At 44.1% G+C, this 26,668-nt stretch overlaps 2 protein-coding genes across 4 annotated transcripts in view; both read left to right on the top strand.

Moving 5' to 3' along the window:
• The window catches only part of SIAE (sialic acid acetylesterase), a 77,012-nt gene extending 54,716 nt beyond the window's left edge, over positions 1 to 22,296 (top strand). For 2 of the 3 annotated variants that reach the window (XM_075604284.1, XM_075604286.1), the window contains exons 7-10: positions 2,402 to 2,535; positions 12,244 to 12,398; positions 16,282 to 16,477; positions 21,934 to 22,296. In XM_075604284.1, coding sequence (XP_075460399.1) covers positions 2,402 to 2,535; positions 12,244 to 12,398; positions 16,282 to 16,477; positions 21,934 to 22,167 — 719 coding nt within the window. In that variant the 3' untranslated portion in view covers positions 22,168 to 22,296. The remainder of the gene's footprint in view (positions 1 to 2,401; positions 2,536 to 12,243; positions 12,399 to 16,281; positions 16,478 to 21,933) is intronic. The other variant, XM_075604285.1, reaches the window with a different exon arrangement.
• The window catches only part of RPL27A (ribosomal protein L27a), a 240,408-nt gene that overhangs the window by 133,339 nt on the left and 80,401 nt on the right, over positions 1 to 26,668 (top strand). The gene's annotated exons all lie outside the window — the stretch shown is intronic.

Here is a 26,668-nt window from a genome sequence, read left to right as displayed (position 1 = left end):
TGTTATTGCATCCTTCTGCTTTTTACTCTCATAAACACAGCCTACCTGAAATAAACAATAGAAGTTAGCTAAATCCGCATTTGAAGAATGGCAGCACCTGGTAGAAGGAACACTTCATCCAGTGACTGCTTTTACAGATCATAGAAATGTAGAATACTTACAAACGGCTCGTCTTCTGAACCTGGGACCAACTCCGTGGGTGTTGTACTTTACTTGATTTAATTTAATTCTGTTGTATCGTATGTTTGCAGATCCTGCCCTGCCAAGTATCTCAAGGAAACAGTCTCCATCTGGCTGTACTTATTTTAAGTTGCGGACAAGTAATTTTCTCTTTGCCTTTACTCACAGGCTTATACCCATTTTAATTAGTGGTTGTTTATTTGCTTTGTTTTACCAGTTGAATTAAAAGTTATATTTTAAATTGCTACTCTACTTAAAATTTTTAATTTTGGAGGGCTCCATAAATTGAATACTGGTGGTGTCTTGCCATAGTAATTGTTTGTACAAATAAAACTACTCCCTAATCGGATGCCTTATTCAATCTTGTTCCCTAATATGATATCCACTCCTTAATGCTAGATCAAGCACTGAATCCCTCCCATTTTCTGACGTTCCTGGGCTACTGAGCTTGTTTTCTAGATCAGACACTTTGGGGGAGGGAGGGGGGGCGGGGTTACTCTTAGGGTCAGGGTTGTATACACAACCAGACAGCACTGACCCCAGAGGCTCTAAATAACCATGCAACAGTCGATTAGATTGACATATATTCTCAGTACACAAAAAATGAATGAATACAACAATATGACAGGCAGCAATGTTTAAAACAGACTTTGAAGCAATGTCTTCTGCACACACTACACAACAGTCTCTCCTTCCAACCAAGCGTCCTGATAGACTTCTGATTAGGACAAGAGTCCTCTTACAAAGGGTTTAAAACCTTAAAACCGGGATTTGTGTCCTCCATGTAATTTAACTTAAGCGTGGCCAAGGCATTTAATTTTTTTTGCAATAACTTTTGTAAACATTTTTATACCATGCTTTCTGTGTTATTTTGTGGTGCAACCTATCAAACAATGTATCTGTTTCCCCATGGGCATATTTGATCTTGTGACCTAACAATTTAATTAGTATTAGGAAAGCTTTTCAAAACTTAAATGCAGTATGAAATATAGCCATTCAAATTTAGAGTCGTAATGTATGCTACAGTGTATAAATCATTTTGTCTACTTTTAGAAAATATAACATTTAATACATTTCCTTTTTGTTTAATTATTGTTTTTACATAAGTTAAGGGTAGTGGTTCTCAAAGAAGCATTCGACAATATTGTCAATATTGATGCTATGTAATTATGTACTTAGAATCATTAAACACTAATGCATACTGACACTACTTAAATTGTCTGGAAGTAGACATTAGTAGACAATCTTCGGGGTGGATTACTTTGGACTGTCATACAAAGACTCACTATATATACTGTCACTTTCTATGTAATTATTATGTTGTTTGATTTTTCTCTGCCAGGGGGTGAGGGGAGATACATTTTGAAAACTCTGTTAAAGAAATGTGAGGGCACCTTAAAATTACTAAAGTAATTCTAAGTGGCTTTTTAGAGCTGCCGGTTCAATTGTGACATACCTACAATCAATGGAGATGTATGTATGTCTTTATTTATATAGCGCCATTAATGTACATAGCGCTTTACAATAGTAATACACGTGACAATCATATAAATAACAAATAATACAAATAACATACCATGGGAATAAGTGCTTCAGTCATAAAAGTAACATTAAGGAAGAGGAGTCCCTGCTCCGAAGAGTTTACAATCTGATTGATTGAAAAAGTACTCTTACCCAAAAGGAGAACACATCATGTGACACAAGTATTAAAACAAATAATCACTAATTTATTATCAGAGATTTGATGCATGCACATAACCAGTAAAAGGAGAGATGGTGTCACAACATTACCCAGATTAAGTGGTATCTTATATTTTGTTTACAGTGCCTTCCACATAGGTCTAAGTCTTGATAGCCCAGAATGTCACGGACCTTTTATATTTTTAAAGAAAATGTTATTTATTTTATTCAGCATTGTACAATTCTTGTTACTTAAATCCAAAGCTTCAAATGCAAAAGGAACATGCTGGCTGGCTGGCCCTTGTAACATTCAGAGTTAATAATGGTAATACATTGCTGTCCCCTAAAATACTGTGCCCCACTTCCTGCCACTGTAAATTGTGACCACATGGCCTTTTGCAATTCAGGAAAAGCAAACTGAGCCATAGCTTGAGAAACTCAAAACTACTACCTGGCACTACCCTTTTTTTATCTGGTTTTAATAGCATTTTAATGTAAGCAACTAATGTTAAACATTTATCTCTGTTTATATTTCTACCAGGTGAACAAAACACAAATCTAAATACTGATCTGTATAACTGTACATTCCCAGCCTTAATTGAAGATTGGAGAAAATCTTTTTATGACGGCACAGAGGGGCAAACAGAAAGATATTTTCCCTTTGGATTTGTTCAGGTAATATGGTAAATCTTATTAACATTTTCGTATTTTAGAACTAATATTTGAGAAATGTTATTCCTTCAATAATTTTCTGTGCTGCGGAATATCTTTTTAATGATGTTGTTTTTGCATAGAAGTAGCTTTGTGGAAACCATGTTAAGTCAGAGAACTTAACAGAGTTTAGTGCATCTAGGGAGTACAAAGAGAGGTATTATGTATGTACCTATTTTGCTCAATTTTTTTCTCTTTCGTTATCCTCTGCACGACAACAAACGCCATATTTAAGGAGCTTTGCAAACAATCTTCTTATAGTACATATGGTGAAACAGGAAATGGAGCATTTGGGCCCAAGCACATCTTCCCTAATGAGTTTAGTCACATTCCTGTTTCTTTCTTTACTAAAAAATCAAAAAGCTCTAATAAGGAGTGACAAATAATTTTATGATGCTGTATATGCATATTATTTAATGTAAATTACAACATTTAAATTTGGAGAACTTATTAGATGCTGGCAAAAAAAGTAAGTGATTTTTTTTATCTGATGGGAGAGGCCAATATTTAATATTTATGAAATAACTAACCCCCTTTTTCCGTATAGGATTTGAATTTATGGATTTTCCAGAGCCAGGGACATCCACAGATATTTTACCTGTGATGTTATCGGTTACTACTTACTGTACTGATTTTTAAAGGGGATTCAAATGGCCATTCAATAGGAAGCCACAACCTATGATGTTGCATCCTCCTATTGGCCTGGGATTTTGCAGCCATCAGCTGGATGAAGATTTCAAACCGATAACTTCGCAGGTAAAATATCTCGTGAACCGGGGGGCTGCTTGGAACTGAAAATAGCGTGTTAAAAAAAAAAAAGGAGTAGGGGTGATTGCTGCTTTAAATGTTTTTTTAAATCTAAGAGAAAGAAAGCACAAGGCACACCAAGGGTGAAAGATGTATAATGCACAGAACAAATATATGCATCTATCAACTTACATATCAAATGTCTGTGATACAGTGGACTCCTTTAAAAATGTGTCTCCTTGTAACCCGGCTAGACAAGTGTATGGCTCGGCAGCGCTCTGTTGACTGAGACGCTTGCTCCCGGGCGTTGGGAACAGCTGATTATCAGCATCTCACAGCGTCTCTAAGCCACTTCCGGTTCGCGGGATGTAGCGTGTCCCATATGTGGAAGTGATAAACCTCTTGTGTCGCTAAGGCAAGGAGTGGCCTGTAGGAATTGATTGGACCGTGGATATAGTCCTGTTCCTTTAAATGAATACCTCAAGAGAGGGAAGACAAAACATAGAAAACACTGCAATAGTGCATTACCCAAGGACTATATATGGTAAATGAACAGAGCAATTTATTGTAACAACAATGAAAAAAAATAAAAAGGCATACATGTGTATATCAAGTATAAAACATCTCAGTGCAGCAGCACCTAAATGAATAAAACTTGCTCCGCCGTGGGAAAAATTGGAATCCTACTCACCAGAGGTGGCTAGGACATGCACATATGATTTTTGGTCTCTTTAGCTGGTTGACACCGCTTGCATTGGGGTGAAATACGTCAGTAGCTCGAGGAGATCCGCCTTCCGTGCTCGGAGTCAGCTGTTGCCAGAGTCTCATCGATCGGCTCCTCTGCTGACGTCACCTCCGGTATCTTACTGCTACGGTGTCCCTGCTGTGCCAAAAATTGTCCAACGGGTTTTGAAACTCCTAATTGTGGGTTTCTTCGTCAGGGATCATCCTTATAATACTATATTTCAATTTAGTGACTATATTATTAGTGATATAAACCCGTTAGGTTTATTATGAGTGTAATTGTTCATACATGCATTTGATTAATGAAAAACTTCATATCTATAATTGATATTGGTTATGCGTGTATTAACATTTGATGTATTTATTTATTATTATCACTTCAACTTCTGACATTATTGCGCCTCTAATATTTCAGGGTAGCTAACAATATGCGTGTATTAAATCTGTTGACATCCCCGTCACCGACAGTAGACATTTCTATATTCATGGATGCAGCATCATATCAGTCATGTCATGCTAATCTAGAAATATCCCTAATGGTTATCTGTCTATGGGAGTTTATCACTTTAAACATACTTTCCTATGCAAGTGCCATGGATCATGACAGTTGCAAAGGTGGTAATTTTCTATCTTCCCACACATGTGCAGTGGTCACCAATAGTTATATGCAAATATAGATCAAATTCTATCTCCCCACGCATGCGTAGTGGTTACTATTAGCTGACTTAAAATATCGGTCAAATTCTGTTTCCCTGCGCATGCGCAGTGGATATTAATAGCAGACTGAAGTTATCAGCTAAATTCTATCTTCTCACGCATGCGCAGTGGTTAATAATGGCTGACTAAAGACATCGGTCAAATTCTGTCATTCCACGCATGCGCAGTGGTCACTAACAGATCACTGACGATATCGGTTAAGTTCTATCTCCTTACGCATGCGTAATGACTCTGAGTCGTGCAGTCGCAATGAGAGGGCTAATCTCTATTTCCCCACACATGCGCAATAGCTTGCGGCAGTGCTTGACTCTATCTAGTAACGCATGCGCAGTGGTGCCTTTAATCTTGGGATAGGACGCCGCGATCATATAGGAATGGACAAGGCAGATGCTGCATTCGTTTTAAGATTTTAAGGTAATAATTATGCCATGACGGGAGACAGGAGGGATATTCAATAGAATATTTTAATTACATTTAACATTTACACGCATTGAAGTGCGCATGTGTATACGTTCATTACGAGACTGACACATGCGCAATGGGACCTATGCACTGTGTTTCCATGGTGACGGTCGGCCATAAATATGCTTCGCTCCCTGCTTAGTGTAAAATTGTCCCTGAAGAAGCTCCGTAGCTGGCGGAAAACATGCGTTGGGCACGTGATGATGTCATCAGTCTCCGTTATGGAGCTGTTTTAGTTTTTGTGTGTCATCAGTGCTATCAGCCACACAGTCTATATATATATATATATGTATTACTAGTGAGGGGGTATACATCTCCAAGAATAGGCACTATTGCCCAGTATTTAATCCTGCTATCTCTGTGGTGTTGCATTCAGTTTAATCTGTGTTGCATCTATGTTATACGTTCCACTCATCACAGTGCTTTACACTCACAGCAGTGGGGGTCCATTGTTGTGGATCTCTGCTGCACTATATGCTGTGGTAATATATATATATGTATTAACATACCTATCATCTACACACAGCGAGGTGCGGCTAATGCAAAATTATTTGATTAACTGGATGATACCTTAGCATTGCCTCTGGTTAATACTGGACTACACATTAGCATGTGTTCATAGTGTGAATCTTGGGAGTTGATATTTGATCCATTTGGCTCTCCCCCATTGACTGTGGTCAACTGCTGACATTGGTGGTTATATCCACCTTGCTGATCTGCCGTCTCTATCCCCACCATCTCATTGCTAATTATGTATACAAGTGGTAATATATACATTAGGAATTGTCACTGCTCTGTCTAATTTTGTTTAATATCTTTTTATTACAATTACATGAACACTCGGTAATATATGTTTTAAGTAAATAAAATAATAAAGGTTACATTTTACTAATAGAGAGGTGTGCATTTAAGTGAATTTTCCTTGGGACACAATCATTTTGTGTCCCCTACTTTACTGATTCACTTTCAGTTCACAGTTTGCACCCACTTATAATTATCGTATGGAATTTTTTGTCAATTAGCAAGATTTAAGTTGATCACTCCCTATCCCCTCTGTTTTTTAGAATCCACAAATGATTGCAGTTCCAATCACACCCTCCTTACCCATATTCATATGTATTGTAATTAGACATTTTTAGTGTATGGTACGCAATAAGAGGTTCAATTGATTATAACCAATTAGGACAACTCTATCTTACTGCCAAGAGGGTATTTAAAGACTGATGTCGGTGCTGCTCATTACCACCTGATGTATGTATTAGTTTGTCAAGTGCCGGTTTACTATCACAGACTTAGAAGTTGCGTCACGCCACCACATACGGGACACGCTACATCACGCGAACCCGGAAGTGGCTCAGAGACGCTGAGAATCAGCAGTTCCCAGTGCGCGGGAGCAAGCGTCTCAGTCAACAGACCGCCGCCGAGCCATACACCTGTCTAGCCGGGCAACAAGGAGACACATTTTTAAAGGAGTTCACTGGATCACAGACTTTTAATTTGTAAGTTGATATATGCATATATTTGTTCTGTACATTATACATCTTTCACCCTTGGTGCGCCTTGTGCTTTCTTTCATTTATGACTGGTCCACCTGTGGATTGATTCTTCGGTGGACAATTGTGGAGGAGGGGAATACCTCCACGCACAGGAGCTACAAGAGGGGAGAGTTGACCAACTAAAGGGTCCTTAAGGAAGCAAGAGCGTGGATCAAAAACTCTGTATCTTTTTTTAAATCTTGTTTACATGCCATTGGACCATTAAAGCTTTGGAGCTTATTGAATAAGCCTCTTGGGCCCAGATCCACAAAGCTCTGATAAGGGATTAATGTAACGATAACCTAACATCACATTGACACAAATGGTGTATCTGTAAAGGACAATAACATAAACTCATGTTTACTCCTGTAAAAAGCATTGCATACAGGACAGGAGATAGTTATTGATAATGAGATGCGAATAATATGCTAATGAGGTGGTATCATAACATTGCATATCCACTAAGGTCTGTTAAAGTAAACGCGGGAACTTAATGTTACGTAAGTTAGGTCACAGCTAAATTTGGTATTATTCACATGCAGGCTCTTAAATAGGGCTTTTGCAGTGTCTGTATAGGTGTAGTGCCACATTTAGACATAATTTAAGTAACAGCGTTCAGGGTCGCCGAAAGGCGGGGAGATCCGGAAAAACTGTCCCGGGCACGGCAGCTGTGGGGGTTTGGGCAGCGCTGGACGTTGGGCCTGGCCATAGGTCGGCCCATCATCCGCATCCAGCTGCCAAGCCCCGGCACTCCCGCACTACAGTGGACTCTCTCCCCTGCTTGCGGCCTGGCCTTCTGTCTAGGCCTCGCCCTTGTGCCGAAAGTTAGACCCGCCTGGAAGTCTGGCCCAACTGTACGGCGCAACACCGGAGGCTTCCCCCTAAGGTAAGGGGTGAGCGTATATGGGGGGAGTCATTATGTGTATGGGTGGTTTATGGTTTTTTTTAGAGGGGTTATTATGTTTTGTTGGGGGGTTGTATGTATGGAGGAGGGGGAGTTATGTGTATGGGTAGAGGGGTATGTGTATTGGGAGGAGTGGGGTTATGTGTATTGGGTATGGGGGAGAGGTGGGAGAGAGAGGTGAGGAGAGAGAGGTGGGGGCAAGAGGGAGGGAGGTGGGGGCAAGAGGGAGGGAGGTGGGGGCGAGAGAGAGAGTGGAGGCATGATGGAAAGGGATTCAGGGCATGAAGCAGAGAGAGAGGTTGGGATGTGAGAGAAGGAAGATGGAGAGATGGAGGAGGTAGAGGATTAGAAGAGGGGTGAAATGGGGGTGTGAGAGATAAAGGGGGGTCTCGTAAATGCGCCGACACTGGGGGGCGGGGTGGTTAAAGCCAATGGAAACTCTAGGCCTGGGCTCCCGGTAAAGCTGTCTTCGGCCCTGATAGCGTTATGTCCTTTTCCTCTCCTCTCCTTCTCAACTTGAGTTTAAGACCTATTTTCGGGACTGGATAAGGGTACCTTAGAGAAGGAGGAGGGAGCACTCACAGTTAGGAGGAACTTGCCATGGTTGCTAATACAACTAGAAAATACCAGATATTGTCAAATAAAGAGAAGAGAAGGTAGCACTCACTGACGTGTTTATTTGGGGATCAATGTTTCGGTCCTGCTCAGAGACATTTCCCAAGACAAATGAGAATAGGGCAGTGACAATCTATATAAATAGCAGAGTACATAGACTCTACTAGGGAATAGGAGAATAAAAATATGTTTGGCGACAATGTGGTTGCAAAGCAACTATTGCCCAACAACTATTGTTTAAGTAGTAAAAGACATACAGTAACACTATCTTAGTAATTCTGTATCCACCAAAGTAGCTGTTAATGCTGTTTTTGGACAATAATCATGATTAAAGTCAATGGAGACTTTCAGATATAAATGGTTCAAACAGTCAATACAGTAGACAAAACCCTTTACATGTACAATCTACAAATGCATTAAACAGTGAATGTATGCATATATACAGCGTGTGTGTTTGTGTATTCAGTAATAAGTGATACCTTTTTTATTTGGACAAACAATTTATGTCATAAGACAAGCCTTCAAGAGTTTTCCTCTCTTCCTCATGTCAGCAATACTGGTTTACAAAGGAATCTATGACTTAAATAGTGGTTAGGGAAGTAGATATAAAACAAAAAAACAGAGATGTAGATATGGTATGTGAGAAAGGGATGCCTGAAGACATTGGAAGGGTAATAAAATGATGATAAATAACAGCAAGGATGGGGAAGGGGAGTAAGTGACCTGTTTTTCCATGTTGTCACCAGTGTAAATAAAGGTGTTTTTAATTTAGTCTTTTGTTTGTCACCCTATATCTTTGCTATGCTGTGCTCTGCTTTTTTATCCACTGGATTTTAAGTGCCCTTGGATATATGACATCTGGGCCAGGTGCTTTATTTACTTTAATTTTATCAAGCCGTCTATGCACTTCCTCCTCAGTTAACCAATTGTTAATTAATATAGAGGTTGTGGGGGCGCATGCGCGACAGCAGAGTAGATGGCAGCATAGCTTTCAAGCTCCGCCGATGTCCAAGCGCAATAACCGCATAACTGACGCCAATTAACACCCAAAAACAACATGAAATGCCGGATTCCAGTGTCGGAACATTCAGTGATGACTACGCGATCAAACAATAGACAGAGATCCAAGGATCTTAAGTCCTATTTCTCAGCCTCAGAGCACCCAAGAGCGGGAAGAGAACCGCCATTAAGAGAATCCGGAGAGTCTGATTCTGAAATGGAAGCTGGGCAGGAGGGGGATGATAGAGAGCTGGTCATGAGAGCGGACTTAAAAAGTGACCTGAAGATTTTGTTCAATGACCTTAAGACATTTTTTCAATCGGAAATAGCGGAGCTGAGGAGATATGAGACAGGACTGATGAGCTGGATAGAAAAATGGATGCCACAGCTAAGGCAATGAAGAAGCAGGAAAAGACTACAGCTTACCAGAGGACGCAGAGAAGTGCGACAGAAGAAATAATATCAGGTTAAGAGGGATACCTGAATCAATTGATGATGTAGAGCACTTTGTCTCCCGCTGGCTTAACTCGGTCCTGCCTGAAAAAACAGAGGCAGAGATTCAGCTTGATTGCTGCTATAGGGCTCTGAGGGCCAAGTCGCAAGGGAAGGAAGCCCAGAGGGATGTGATAGCCTGCTTTCACTTTTTCAAGACCAAGGAAGCTCTCTCCAAAGTCACGAGAAATGTCCCTATTAAAAGTATTTGAAGAAGTGCAACTTCAAGTGTTTCAAGACCTGTACCCAAGCATTTTAGACCACAGACGCAGGCTGCAGCCGGTGACCAGAATCCTTAGGGAACATGGCGTCCGCTATCGCTGAACTTTCCCGTTCGGATTACTGGTCATCAGAGGTGGCTGGGCTGTATCCATGCGTTCTATAGAAGCAGGAGCTGATTTTCTGAAAAAGCTGGAAATAAAATCAAATTTCACTCACCTCTCTGATGATCCGGAGGCGTCCTGGCGCGAAGTGAGGCGATCATCACGAGGCCGGGAAGATAGGACGGCCAACTGAGGTCCTAGAGAGCCAGGATTGCTTGTATCTCCAGCCAATTCACTTTTAAAGAGACACTGCTGATTCTCTGCTGTGTGCCCTGAGAGTGCAGAGCTGGCCTGGAGTCAGAGCCGGGTCTTCCGTGCTTTGCTGTGAAGAAGCCAACAAACTTATGCTGAGTCGGGGGCATCTGTGGAGGACCCACCTAGGAACGAGGATCCTCAGCTGGGTTATCATGGCCGGAGGGAGTAGCGGAAAAGAGATGCTGAAGACGTGGAAGTTCGCCGGAGAAGCAGCCAGGTGGACCCTTTACCACACGAACATGTGGCACTCCGTAATGGCCACGCGGACTGATGTCGCCACGGAACAAGGTCTGTCAGAGTTCAGGGGGTTCCCTCGCCGGGCTGGGGTGTGCAAATTCCCCCCCCCCCCCGGCGAGGGGACCCCATGCAGCAGAGAGAGCAGGATTGGACTCGATTCTGGGTCCGTGGACATTTGGGACCGAGGTACGGTGATAGGGGGGGGGAAGTCCGCAACACAAAATTGCAGGTCTCTGCAAGATGCTGCAGTAAAAAGACAGACCACCCCTGGAAACACTGGTGGCCGCCTGGACATACACGGGGGTCACGATAAACCGGTAGATCACAGAGAGAGGGTCCACGCATGAAAGGAGGGGAGAGACGGAGGGCGAAGACAGTTGTGTGGTTTAGGAGAGGTGAGAGGTTAAAGGGGGCAAACTTTAGATGATGAGGGGCACCATAGTAGACCCGTAGAGGGGTTGTCTGTCAGAGCCAATGAAGATATTGAGGAGCGAGTCTGCAAAGGAAGGGTAAATATAACTGCAGCGGCCATCCCAAAGGGGCAGCATAGGAGCTGGGATACAACTCTCAGAACGGTAATACAAAATGTCTGTTAGAGGCTCCAGCATGGCGTACAGCTTTTACACAGGTACATACAGATAGGCACACTGGATGAGGATAGGCAGAAGTTAGAGTCAGGCTGGATGAGAGGCAATACTCCGGTTAACAGATGTAAATAGAGGAAAGGTTTTGGTTTAGGAAGTTCAAGAGAGGATTTCATCCAGGGCCTTGTTAGATTCAAGCTAGGAATAGAGGCACGGTGGGATCTCTCAGTTGACATAGTTAAGAGCCGCAGTTCACTCAATCTTACAACTTTTGGGGTATCCCATAACTCCGAACTCTGCTACATCGACACATTCTGCAAAGACTTTCTCCGAGAAACCCACCCTGAAACTTACAGCCTAAAAATCTCCCGATCCCAGCATAGGCAAAAATCACATAATTCTTTATTGTCGCAAAATCAGTATACAGTGGCCGTAATACATTTACGACATCTGGGTCCCAGAGCTGACACTCTAAGACCCTAACACATGGGTCAAGGTTAACCAAGTGGGCTTGACCTTTATTATAAAGCCTGGTTAACCCCTTCACCGTCACAGACTCCCAGTGCTTTAAAAACACCAAACCCATCTTCCTAAACCACTTTCTTAACTACAGTATGCATTAAGCTCCCTAAGCCCCAAATGCCTTCATGTGGAAGCTCATGGCACTGATGGTAGTATTTCCCAGATCCCTGAAATCATTTTTTAGGAGCCTCCATTTTTCTTTAACTTTACCATAGGTACCAACGTGTACCAAAACTGCCAGGTCATTCCAGCCCCTCCCTACAATCTTTCTACCCGATCTGCAATGTGCCAAACCTGAGCACCCAGGAGATAAACTAGTGCGTAATGATTATATTGAATTAGTAGGTTTTTGTATCTGTCAAATACAGGTGTGCATTGTTATAGAAGGATTACATGAGCATTATGTATTGTACTTAAATGGTGGTGTTTTGTCAACACTGCTTTTTAATAGAATATTATAAAAATGGGTTTCTTTTCATATAACATATCAATATGAATAATTCAACTGTTTATTTAAACCATACTGTATATTTCAGTTATCCACATACCAAAAAAAGCAACAAAATGACATGTTCCCAGTCATAAGATGGCATCAAACAGCTGATTATGGTTTTGCTCCTAATGCAAAAATGATAAACACATTTATGGCAGTTGCAATGGATCTTTGTGATGAAGAATCTCCATATGGCAGGTAAGTAAGATGATTTTTTTGTTTTCATTTTATGACTTTTTTTTCGATTGCATTCATCATGTATGTACTAATCCAGAAAAAAAGCATACAGAAAATGTATAGCAGCAATTCATAAGTTTAACAAGAACATACTGTAGTGGAACTCCTTTTGATTGCTTTAATGCAGGATCGGCTTTAGCAAATGCGCACACACATATACTGTACTTAACCCTCCAAAAAAACAGATTTTATATATTTATTTTATTTTCCATTTGAATTATTCAATTATTATAATCTGATTTGATTCATATATTATAACAAATTTAACTAAGTGTGTGCAGTATGTGTTTATATATAAAGTATTTTGATAGCTGGAAAGTCACAATCTTCAACAATAAAGATAGACAGAGGTCTCTATTGCATTCTTCATTTTTTTTTAATTTGCAGGTTAACTCATGAATGCACATCACACTTAATAAAATTAGTACATTCAAATACAATTAGAATCAAGAGTGTATTGTATAGATTATAAAGATTAAATCGCGTATCTCACACTCAATTCTACTGCTCACTTTTAAAGCTTTACATTCTTCTGCCCCTCATTACATCTCAGCCCTAATTTCTCGCTATGCACCATCACGACTCTTGCGTTCTTCTCAAGGATGTCTTCTTTCTACCCCCTTTGTATCTAAAGCTCTCTCCCGCCTTAAACCTTTCTCACTTTCTGCCCCACACCTCTGGAATGCTCTTCCCCTCAATACCCGACTAGCCCCCTCGCTATCCACCTTTAAGACCCACCTTAAGACACATCTGCTTAAAGAAGCATATGAGTAGCACTGGATAATCATGGACACATGACACAAAGCTTGGCCTCCTGCAGACGCACTTACTAGTATTCCCTCCTACTGTCTCTGTACGTTCTCCCTACCTACCAATTAGATTGTAAGCTCCTCGGAACAGGGACTCCTTCCTTAATGTTACTTTTACAGTATGTCTGAAGCACTTATTCCCATGATGTGTTATTTATATTTGTTATTTATATGACATGTATTACTACTGTGAAGCGCTATGTACATTTTATGGCGCTATACAAATAAAGACATACATACATACATACATACAAAACGTAAAAATATAATTTTCAAATAATATTTGTGTGATTAATAGGGAATATATATAATATTAAAATGTTCCTTATCCCTTCTAGCTTCACAAAAAAAAAAAAAACACCTGTGTACAATAGGTAAGTCTTTTGTTAAGTTCATGGTTGCATAGGAGAAAAAAAAATAATAATAAAAATAATATATATACTGTAGTGCCCACGGTTATTCTAACACAAACCAGTGGCAATCGCCCAAAAGACCCAGGTACATGCTGGATACATGCCTTAAACTAGACCCAGCATTTCTGCATTGATTAATGGCCCATCCGATTAACAGCAGGGGTCCCTGGCAGTCCCATTCAAACTGAATGGGACTGCTAGGGACCCCCGCTGTGCTAATCCTAGTCATTAGTCAATGCAGAAATGCCTTAAACTTGCCTTACACTAGCCAGGTTACACCCAGCACATACCCAGAATGTAACTGGGCTAGTTTAAGGCAAGCTTTAGAATACTTGTGGTCTCGTCTGTATATACAATATACTGTCCCCGCCCCGTACTGGCGTGGGTGTTATATATATATATATATATATATATACGGTCCCCGCCCGTACTGGCGTGGGTGTCATGGCGCGCGATGATGGCGCGTGACCGGGTTGCCTAGGTGGTGCGCGGGTTGCACACTCTGACGCGGTCGTTATTGGCTGTGCACTAGGACGCACCTGCATGATCCAGCAGCCTATCCGGAACCGCAGCCCCACTTCCTTGTCGCCTCCCATTGGTGGGAGGTCCTTTAAATACACTCTCCACACTCTCATTCATTGCCGAACATAACTCCTGTTTGTGTGACGCTGACTCTCATCGCCCTGTGCCTGTTTGCCTGTACCTTGCTGCCTGACCCTGCCTGGAACCTACTCTGCGATACTCTCCTGCGCTGACCATTGGCTTTGGACACGACTACTCTGCTCTCTCCTGCACTGACCCTTGCATTGGAATTCGACTACGCTGCTCTCTCCTACACTGACCCTGGCTTTGGCTCTACGACAACTCTACGTGTTTTTTTTTGTTTGTTTTTTTAAATCTTTTTATTAGTTTTGGAATAACATGAAATAATATAATGTCAATAATTCATGAAAAAAATACTTACCAATAAGTACTATACCCCTACACTCCTTGATTGTCATTGTGGCTACCTAGACCCGCAACGGGGCCTAGATAGCCACATTGGCAATCAATGAACACCCTAAATAAATAAATGTATTACTTACCCATGCCGGGATGAAGGCCATCCTCCTCATCCTCAGGGGTACCAAGACATACATCCAATAAAGGGTCCGATGGCCAACAATTAAAAAACAAACTAAAAACAATCCCAGCCCAATGGCTTAAAGAAATAAAAACAGAAAAACCATGCAAAATAAATATATTTAGCAATACCACCACATTTTTAGGTTGCCGGAGTTTGATGTATCCGGGCCAAAAGGAGTACGTTTCAGTGCTAGATGGTGCAAAAAGCTGCTGTTTGCTCAGTTTTAATTAGCAGTGAGATTTTCAAAGCTTCTGTATTAAGAAAAACAGTCATAGAAAATACACAATAAATAAGAAAAATAAAAGAGCGGCACCGAACCAATTACACAATGTAAATGAGATATAATCAAAATAAAATAAACAAAATCAATACTTCTATTCCCGCAGCTAGAGTCCAAGGAGGTTATTCAAACTCCTCCACAAATGAAACGTTTAAGAAGAAATAGAGTCCTCTAGCGCGTGGCTTTAGGTCTTCATCTCCAATATTGGAGATGAAGACCTAAAACCACACGCTGGAGGACTCTATTTCTTCTTAATAGAAAATACACAGCATGGAAACTAAAATTAATGACATTTCAATGCCATGACAACAGTTATGTGGAGTGTTTTTGACCATTCACACAAATGGGAAAACTTAATAACATTGTATACCTTACCTGTTTCATACTCTCTGACCCACTGCATGCCAAACAGGCTAGTTATCTTACAAACTGCTATGGGATACAACAGACGACAGAGAAGCCCAATGCTACATCCAACATGACAGAAATACACAGTAAAATACTTATATATTCTCTTGAAATAGGGTCATTTAGTTTAACCCTTTGGCCAAAGCGTTGTAAGCTTGCGAGCCACGTCAAGGCAGACACCTGTTCGCAAGTCCTAACACTACCAGATAAAAGCTCAGGGGTTTCCAAAAAGAGCTTGCTGGGGTTCTGTGTTTTGTTAAACTGCTATGGGATGCAGGGTTACACAACGTTATCCCTCATTACCTCCAGACCTAATACCCATCTCTTGGAGACCTTCCCATTTCACTTATACTTCTACGCCCCATAACAAAACAAATCCCCCCTCCTCTCCCCCCCCCTCCCACGCTTTAGGGAAAGCATAGAAACAGAAAAAATGGAGTCAAAGAGAAGAACCATACATATGTTTAACAAACATACATTTTACGATATCTAGTATTATTATATTGTTTCAAAATACCCGTGAGGATTCAAAAGGATATGCCTCAATGTTAGGTTTTAGAGCAATTCACACTACCAAATATTTAGCTAAGATCCTTAAATTGATCACCCCAAGCCATTACTCTCATATAAAAGTCATTGTCATCTGAGGCACCACACATTATCATACAGTATGTAAGGCTAGTATCATGATGCCTTGTAGTGCTTTGATTTTATACAATACATATCAAGTCTTATCAAATGTGGTTGTTTAATGATGTTCATTATGCACATCCAAAAGCTTATTCATTTTTTTTGTTTCGTTTTACAGTATCCACCCACGTGATAAACAAAATGTCGCATACAGATTGCTGTTGGGGGCAAGAGCTGTTGCATATGGTGATCCAAATATTGCATTCCAAGGTCCATTTCCAAACAGAATGATTGTTGTTGATACTGGATCATACATAAATATAACTTACAATCAGAAACTTCTAACAACCCATTTAAGTGACAACATTTATGAGGTAAAATTCCATCTTTCAGAAATCCTATTTAAAAAAATCAGTTAGAAATTATGTTTGTCATTTTCAAAGTGAAAGTGATTTTTAGAATATGTGCAGTTTTTAGAGTTCACGGAACAATAACTTTTACAGGAATGGCAGCAATGCAGACAAGTTAGTAATTTTATATACTCACAAAAAAATATTGGGAAGGGGAAAGAGAAAATATTTTGCTACAACTGTCTAATCTTATTGTAAGAATGTATTTAATCAATGTAATCACACATACAGTGCATGCTACACATATATACACACACAACATATGCACAATATACATACATATATAAAACACGTAATATGCAAATAATCAGTGAGAGAGAAATATATAGTATAGTACTGTTGACAAAAATTGCAGATACAGTGTTGTTAATCTTCAAACATTATACTTACAAAAGTATGAGTAAATGGAGTGCCTCACACTCAATACTCTGGTGTGCAGAAAACGGTCCAATGCTGTGTAAGATGACCTCATAGGTAGAACGCTGTGTGGGTATGCATTGGTATAAGACACGAGAACACCATAGCGCAGACTATCCGAACATCATTTAATAAAGTCATAGTTAAAAACCTCAAAAATGCGCACTTACATTTAGAGCAGTTAAACAAGGCATGTGGATAAAAGTGAAAAAATAAGTGCGCAACTACAAACAATGCAAAAGTGAAGTGATGATGTGTGATAAATAAAAATGTGACCTTATGAATTCAAATTGATTTTAGGAGCATCTGCAGCTGTGGCACCAGGGATGGCTCAGGTACCCCCTAATTAGACAGACAGAAAATACAAAAAAAAACAGCGCACAACGCTCATAGTGCATTAAAAATTATATTCATAACCAAACAAGTGAGGTAAGTATTAAGCGTACATTAAAACAAATTAAACAGGCATTTCAAGGGTTAATGTTACCCATGCACCAATCAGGACGCCAGTGGAGATGTCATCGGTTTAGGCACACGTAGCTCTCCCTGTCACGATCACTCGATCTCAGGATAGGGCCTGGATGGTCTCCGGCAAGGTGGTATGCAGTTCAGCCAGCTCGTGATAGACGAGTAGTGTCCGCAGGTTAAGCAGTCTCTGCGGCAGCGGGACACACGCTGTTCAGCTCTCTGGTCCGGCGCTTCCGGGTTCGTGACGTCACTCGGCGGCGACAGCACGTCGCGGTCTTTCTGAACACCGAGTTGACTCGCAAAGGAGGGGTGCAAAGTCCAGGGTTCACAGAGTGATTAATTCCTTTATTCCAACGCGTTTCGAAACCACAGGGGTCTCTTCATCAGGGAATATTGGCTTTTAATCGATGTAGCATTTAAATACCCCACGCCTGTCACTGATAGGCCCCTCAATTAGGAGTTTCGGCCAATACAGAGAAAGCGGGGAGGAGTCAAATAGCCCCATGGGTCACAACTATAAACCGTTGCCATAGGCAACCTATGACAACAGAATAAACTTTATTGAACAGACAATAACACTCAAAATACAAACATCAAATGATGACTCTAAAATAATAAATAGAAAAATAATAAAGAGAAAAAAATGTTAAGACAAGAAAGTTGATGTTAAAAAGTTAATACTAAGTGATTGCTTTCATATTTATTGTAATTTTATGCTTCGTGCTTCTTTTTCAATGATATACCATGCTATTTGCACCTTTTAGCTTTAGGTGCAGTTGCAGATGTTCAAACTTTCTTGTCTTAACATTTTTTCTCTTTATTTTAGAGTCATCATTTGATGTTTGTATTTTGAGTGTTATTGTCTGTTCAATAAAGTTTATTCTGTTGTCATAGGTTGCCTATCCTGAGATCGAGTGATCGTGACAGAGAGAGCTACGTGTGCCTAAACCGATGACATCTCCACTGGCGTCCTGATTGGTGTATGGGTAACATTAACCCTTGAAATGCCTGTTTAATTTGTTTTAATGTACGCTTAATACTTACCTCACTTGTTTGGTTATGAATATAATTTTTAATGCACTATGAGCATTTTGCGCTGTGTTTTTTTGTATTTTCAAACAAGGCATGTAAATTAAACCATGGAGCGACGACGATCTCGCCACCCCTCTCGCACTGATTGGATGTGCGCCGATGTCGGGCGGGTGCTGCTTCCTATTGCAGCCGCCTGGAAAAAGCAGCTGCACTCCACTGGGCTCTCTCTCATCAAATTCGACATCTATCTCTGAGAAAAAAGAAGACTCTTTTCTTTTGGAGGTTGAGTGGGACGCTTTTGTTGTATTTAACCTCTATTTCATACTTCTTCTATACAACCTATAGAGTTTCCACTGTGAAGGCTCTGCTGTGCTGTGTTTTGTGTTGTAGTTTGAGTGTATTTTCACCATCTACCACTGGGGGTCACTATTAGTATCTTATTGTGTATCCTTTATACATCTTTATTGTGGTAAGGGTTAAAGCACGCTGTTATAAGCGCCAGTCCTGTTGTTTTTTGTGGTATTTCTGAGACAACCCCCTAACATTCTATTAGTACGCAAATAAAAAAGGTCCATTGACCTGGATGCAAGTGCATCGGTTATTCCCAAAACCTAGTGTGGCCGTGAGTTACAAGAAGAGGTTTACAAAACACAGCTCTAAGTTGTTGGTTCCCTATAAGAGAGAACACATGCAATGCATCCCTTTATTAATATTAGGATTAAGGACATTAAACTTTGAAGTGCTCTAAGAGAAAAATCAAAAAAGTTAATTATTAAAATTAACTTTTATTAAGTAATCACCATCATCCAAAAAGTTGGTACTAAAAAATACTAACGTGAACACCAATGTGAGTTAAAAACACTACAGGAGCTGAGCTTAGATTTGTAATTGTAGCTAATTAACCACACGGCCAGACACAACAGAAACTGTTAAAATTGAGTTAGGCCCGGGCCATAGAGGGGTGAGGAGATCCGAGCCGCGCTGACGCTGAGGCTCGCCTGCTGAAATCTGCGCGATTTCATGCCCATGCAGGCGAGCCAGTGGGCGCGATCGGAGGCGGGGGGAGACTGAGGGAGGCGGGGCAGTGACGTCGCTGGGCCAATCGCCCGTGACGCACTGACGTCGACGTCACGGTGCCGTGACGTTGACACTGCTGTGCTGTGATTGGAGGTTTTCAGCCGACAGCGCGCTGAAAAACAGCTTGGCGCTCGGCTGAAAACTCCAACTCGTCAGCACGCCTGCGGACGCTCGCGTGAGCCCCCTCTCAAGGCATCCTCATTGAGGATGCAGGGGCTCAGCGCGGAGCGTCCGCACGCCTCAGCACGGCCTGTCCTTCTATGGACCCGGCCTAAATATTGCACCCAGTAAAAAAAAAAAAAAACTATTGCAACCGTTATTACCGCAATTTTAAGTTGGTATACATCAACATTGCAGTAGTAATTTACCGGGTGCAATATTCGGCCAAAATTGCGATGCGGGAATTAATGTGATCATTAATAAAGTGTTAATTACCCTGCATAGTGATCATATTTCTATCATAGTCTTCTGTAATATCTACCAAGGTATACCACAGGCACCCAAGGGGTTAATACAATAATAAATGCACTACCTAACCTCGTTGCCCACCTTAGTGGATAATGCTTTACTAACCGCTAAGGTAACAAAGGGGTGTGACGGGAGGAGGTAACCAGGCTCCCTAATAAAGGTCAAGCCTGTTTTGGTTACCCCTGTTCTGTGTATATGGGTCCAAGAGAGTTTGTTTTTGGGCCCAGTAACATTGTACCATTCCAATGTACTGTGTGTAAGAAAAGTATTGTTTGTGATTTTCCCTTTCCGGGCATTGGGAATTGCTAGGGTATGAGTTTCAAGTTTTGCTGAGGAACCGTTAACAGAATGTGCCTAAGAGGTTGGGGTCTGGAGTTGTCGGTTCCCCTATAAATGTACCTAGAAAAGCCTGATTCTCGGATACACGTATTCACATTGTCCCGGCAATACCTCCCCTTGAAAACGCAAGCGCAACACCACTACGGTACCCTGCTTCAGCACATCACAGAAAGGAGAATGAGGCACAGGGATAAAACATGTATTCCTGTAGCTGAGGGAATCCCTATGGTTAAGGGGGGTACTGCAGCTAGTGCCAAGGTGTCCCACAACCAGTATAAGGTTTGTGGGTGCCCCAATCGTATATAAGGTTGAGGGGGGTATCACGGGAGACCAGGCAATTACACCTTTATACCGGGATCATATCACTGAGCAAAACCAAGAAGTAAAACAAATTGTGATGTATTCCTTTGAAACAGACATGGGTTACAATTATGCAGAAGAAAACACACTTACTGGGGTCTGGGGGGAAAATACACTTTCCTAGCCCTTTACAGTCCTTAAAACAACAAAGTTTGCAGTTGACCTGGACTTGTCCCAAAATGTCCTGGAACGCAAATCGGCATGAAGTTCTACATGCCACAACTGGATAAGCTCTGGAGCGCTGATATAGTTTGACCGCGAGTAAGTCCCAAACTGCCTGGAACTTAAATCCGCATGTAGTTCCAGCTGCGACTGCTACGTTCGATTTTTAGAACTTGACCGCAAAATGTCAGAACTTAGAAAATATTTTGGCTCAAAATCCTTGACGCCGGTTCGCTGCTATTTCTCACGGAGCACCTTTTGGTGATTTCGAATTTGCCGCTGTTGTCTTGGCGCTTAGAATCTCCTGAGCTGATTGGCTGCTAGGTTTCTTATAGGATTTCAGTCCCATTCACAGAATACCCAAACCAATCAGAACGTGGGAATATTTCCACCAGCCTATCAGCGATTTGCCGGTACCCTGAAGCTGTGCGGGCACGGATTTCAATTCTGCAAAGGGGCATGCGCCAACCCGGCACCTCTGCCCTGTGCATATTGAACCCCTGCTGGGCCAGGCTCCTCAGACTCGAGGAGGTGAGAAGGAAAATTGTGGTGAGGAGGATTGTTTCTCAAATCACCACAATTCATGCACACCTCAAAATTGCATTTAAAATAATTTATTAAAGCATTGTAAAGTCTGTAGCTCAAATCTAGCAAACAGCGATCAAAAAAAAACTAACGTTTCAAAATAAAGCTTACACAAAATTTATGACACAGGGTCATCCTACTCATGGAAAAAAACTATCCTCTGAAATATTTAATTGATAAATGATAGTTTGGTGGTCATTCGTCTGCAGAATATTTGGGCTCAAAGGCATACAGTACCCGTCATCTTTCTAATGTCAGATATGGGATGATCTTGCTGTCCTGCATCACACACATTATATTTTTGGGTAAGATTTAAAGTGTGCATGATTTTTGTGATTACTCAACCTTATGCAGGTTCACATGGACCAGCTTTGTTCAAAGAACCCTGCCATTTACTTTTTAAAAAAATATATATATATTTTCATGTTTGTTGTTAATAACGGTTTTTGGAATTTTCTGGTATGCCGCACTAATTTGTTTTTGGTTGTCTCAAAACAAAATATGTTTTACAGGTATTTTGTAACAGTAAGATGAACGAAGATAAAGAAGATGTGTTTGATTGGATACCTGCAGTAATAACTTCTGCATCTTCTAATTTGGTTACTGTTTCATTCAAAGGCTGCCAAAATGTGACTGGAATTCGATATGCATGGGTCGATTGGCCGTGTGAATACAAACAGTGCCCTTTTTACAGCATTGATGGAATTCTCCCTGCTCCCCCATTTGTTAAGTATTTCACAAATTAATATTTCATAGTCATTTTTTTTTAACTGAAGAATTATTTGTAATGAATTTAATAATTGACATCATACTAAATTGTAAGACTTAATGTTGAATGAAAAAACTGATTTTTTAATAAAGGTTATTATATTTTCGCTAGTTTATCAATATCTAATACAACGTGAATCAAAAAGGCAAAACAAACATTATGAAAACGTGTATATTTTGTTTAATCTGAAAATGTATTTCTTCAATTGATCCTATAATAAATTGGAATTTGTTTTCAACAAACAAAAACTTTTTTTCAGTCAAATCTATGTAACAAATATATTTGTATCTATTTAATTGCATCTCTTGTCTTAATATATAAAATCGAATGGTTAGTGAGGTTAGTGCTATCTGCGGTGAATCTGATTGGTCCGTGGCCACCCGGACTCTCATTGGCCAAGAGGTACGCCCCACTGTGAGGTACGCCCCACTGTGACACACACACACCCTCCCATAGTCAGCCTCCCACACGACTCTCATTGGTCAAAAGGTACAGTGACATCACTGACACACACCTCCTTCACTCTCACACACTTGCAGTGACACCATACGGCCAGAACCTCTGAGGACTCCTTGGTAAATTGACATATCACACTGTCACCCCCACACTCACCCCTGTCTACACACACACACAATCACTGTCATCCCACAAGTCTGAGTCATGCTGTCACCTGAGTTGTCACCTGTCACCCGTGTACACACACACTCACACTGTCACCCCCACACTCACACTCAACCCTGTACACACACACAGTGTCATCCCACAACTCAGACTCACGCTGTCACCCCGTGTAACACACACACACACACATCACACACATTCACACTCACCCCTGTCAAACAACAACTCACAATCATGTCACCCCTGTCTACACAGTCACTCACACTCACCTCTGTCATCCCACAACTCAGTAATGCTGTCACCCCTGTGTATACTGCTCTCTGTCATCACACAACTCAGTAATGCTGTCACCCCTGTGTATACACTGCTCTCACCACAGTGTACACACAGCTCTCTGTCAACACACAACTGAGTAATGCTGTCACCCCTGTATATACACTGCTCTCACCACAGTGTATACACTGCCATGGCCGCACATTACCTTAATTCTCCCTCCGCAACGGCCCGCACATTACCTTAATTGTCCCTCCGCAACGGCCCGCACACTCATGCTATGCCGTGGATTTTTGTAATTAAATTATCCCGATGGCCGCCACGCTTCTCCATCACCACACATGACCGTCACAAAACTGACGCCCATTAACTTAATTCTCCCTCCGCACGCACATTACCTTAAACACTCATGATACGGCGTGGCACTCCCTGTGCACATGGCCGTGCACAAAAAATATACCGCCACTCTCCGCAACTGCATGGCTTACAAGCACATGGCCGCCGCACACATTACACCGGCCGCCCGTCACTTTAAATACATTGCCGCCTCTCTGCACATGCCCTTCCCCCTCGGCCGGCCGGCCACCCGGCCACACACACACACACACCTCTCCCCGCTCCAAATCACCTCTCCCCGCTCCAAATCACCGCTCCCCCTCCCCAAATCACCGCTCCCCCTCCCCAGCGGCATCACCTATCCCCCTCCCCGCTGCAAATCACCTCTCCCCCTCCCCAGCGGCGCTCAAACTCACCTCTCCCCCTCCCCAGCGGCATCACCTCTCCCCCTCCCCAGCGGCGCTCAAACTCACCTCTCCCCCTCCCCAGCGGCATCACCTCTCACCCCTCCCTGCTCCAAATCACCTCGCTTCCCGCAGCTGCCACGCGGCGCCTAAAATGGCGGACCCCCTTCCTCCCTCGCGGCGCCGAGTCAGAAGATGGCGGCGCCCGGAAGTACAGGTAGGTGTCGCTCCCCCACCTCCGGCGCCAAACGGAACTGAGAAAGGGCGCATCAACTGAGACACGTGTGTGTGTGTGTGTGTGTGTGTGTGTGTGTGTGTGTGTGTGTGTGTGTGTGTGTGTGTGTGTCACTGTCCACTGCCCCCCCTCTTGTCCACTGCCCCCCCTCCTGTCCACTGCCCCCCCCTCCTGTCCACTGCCCCCCCTCCTGTCCACTGCCCCCCCCTCCTGTCCACTGCCCCCCCCCTCCTGTCCACTGCCCCCCCCCTCCTGTCCACTGCCCCCCCCCTCCTGTCCACTGCCCCCCCCCTCCTGTCCACTGCCCCCCCCTCCTGTCCACTGCCCCCCCCCTCCTGTCCACCGCGCCCCCCCCTCCTGTCCACCGCGCCCCCCCCCTCCTGTCCACCGCCCCCCCCCCTCCTGTCCACCGCCCCCCCCTCCTGTCCACCGCCCCCCCCTCCTGTTCACCGCCCCCCCCTCCTGTCCACCGCCCCCCCCTCCTGTCCACCGCCCCCCCCTCCTGTCCACCGCCCCCCCCTCCTGTCCACCGCCCCCCCCCTCCTGTCCACCGTCCCCCCCCCTCCTGTCCACCGCCCCCCCCTCCTGTCCACCGCCCCCCCCTCCTGTCCACCTCCCCCCCTCCTGTCCACCCCCCGTCCCTCCTGTCCATTACCCCCCCCGTCCCTCCTGTCCACTGTCCGTCCCTCCTGTCCACTGTCCATCCCCCCCCCCCTCCTGTCCACTGCCCCCCCCTCCTGTCCACCGCCCCCCCCTCCTGTCCACCGCCCCCCCTCCTGTCCACCGCCCCCCCCCCTCCTGTCCACCGTCCCCCCCTCCTGTCCACCGCCCCCCCCTCCTGTCCACCGCCCCCCCTCCTGTCCACCTCCCCCCCTCCTGTCCACCCCCCGTCCCTCCTGTCCATTACCCCCCCGTCCCTCCTGTCCACTGTCCGTCCCTCCTGTCCACTGTCCATCCCCCCCCCCCTCCTGTCCACTGTCCCCCCCTCCTGTCCACTGTCCGTCCCCCCCCTCCTGTCCACTGTTCGTCCCTCCCCTCTGGGGAACACGGAGGGAGAGAGAAGGGAGCGGGAAATTTTACTCACGGGCAACGCCAGGTCTCTCTCCCCCTCGCCGCTACAACTCACCTCTCTCCCTCCCCGCCGCCGCTCCAACTGGAACAGATGGCGGCGGCCGGAAGGACCCCCTTCCTCCCTCGCGGCGCCCAGTGAGAAGATGGCGGCGCACGGAAGTACAGGTAGGTGTCGCGTGTGTCACTTCCCCACCCCCCCACTTCACCCCCCCCTACCCACCCCCCCCTCCACTTCCCAGAGCACTCTCTCTACGGCTCAACATCCCCAAGGAGCAGGAGGAGGGCGGCAGGGACTTAATGCTGCTAGGTGAGGAAATGCAGGGGGAGGAATCCATGCCTTTGAGGTGCCCCCCCCCCTGCCTTTGACGCCACCCTCCCCTCTCCCTTTGACGCCCCCCCCCTCCCTTTGACGCCCCCCCCTCCCTTTGACGCCCCCCCCTGCCTTTGACGCCCCCCCCCCCCCTGCCTTTGACGCCCCCCCCTGCTCCGGCCAACGCCGGGTATACACACACACCTCTCCTCCCCCCCATCACACTCACCTCCCTCTCCGGCGCTGACTCCCCTCCCCGCCCCCCTCCCCCTGCCTTTCACGCCCCCCCTCCCTGCCTCCGGCCAACGCCGGGTATACACACACACCTCCTACACCCCCATCACACTCACCTCCCTCCCCGCCGCTCATTCACCTCCCTGGCGCTGACCCACCTCCCCTCCCAGCCGCTGACCCACCTCCCCTCCCCGCCGCTGACTCACTTCCCCTCCCCTGACTCCCTCCCTGGTGCTCCCCTCCCCGGCGCTCCACTCACATCACCTCCAACACACTGACTGACACACACACACGCTGACTGACGCACACACGCACACTAACTGACGCGCGCACACACACTGACTGACACACACACACTGACTGACACACACACACACACTGACTGACACACACACACACACTGACTGACACACACACACACTGACTGACACACACACACTGGCTCACACACACACTGGCTCACACACACACACACTAACTGACGTGCGCGCACACACACACACTGACTGACACACACACTGACTGACACACACACTGACTGACACACACACCGACTGACACACACACCGACTGACACACACACCGACTGACACACACACCGACTGACGCACACACCGACTGACGCACACACCGACTGGCGCACACACCCTCCCCTGACTCCCCTCCCTGGTGCTCCCCTCCCCGGCGCTCCACTCACATCACCTCCAACACACTGACTGACACACACACACGCTGACTGACGCACACACGCACACTAACTGACGCGCGCACACACACTGACTGACACACACACACACACACACCGACTGACACACACACACACACACCGACTCACACACACACACACACACACACCGACTGACACACACACACACACACCGACTCACACACACACACACACACACCGACTGACACACACACACACACCGACTGACACACACACACACACACCGACTGACACACACACACACACACCGACTGACACACACACACA

The sequence above is a fragment of the Ascaphus truei genome, chromosome 6 (genome assembly GCF_040206685.1).
Source record: "Ascaphus truei isolate aAscTru1 chromosome 6, aAscTru1.hap1, whole genome shotgun sequence".
Lineage (NCBI taxonomy): Eukaryota > Metazoa > Chordata > Amphibia > Anura > Ascaphidae > Ascaphus > Ascaphus truei.
Note: the sequence above shows the minus strand (reverse complement) of the source record. Positions and strands in the feature narration are given on the sequence as shown.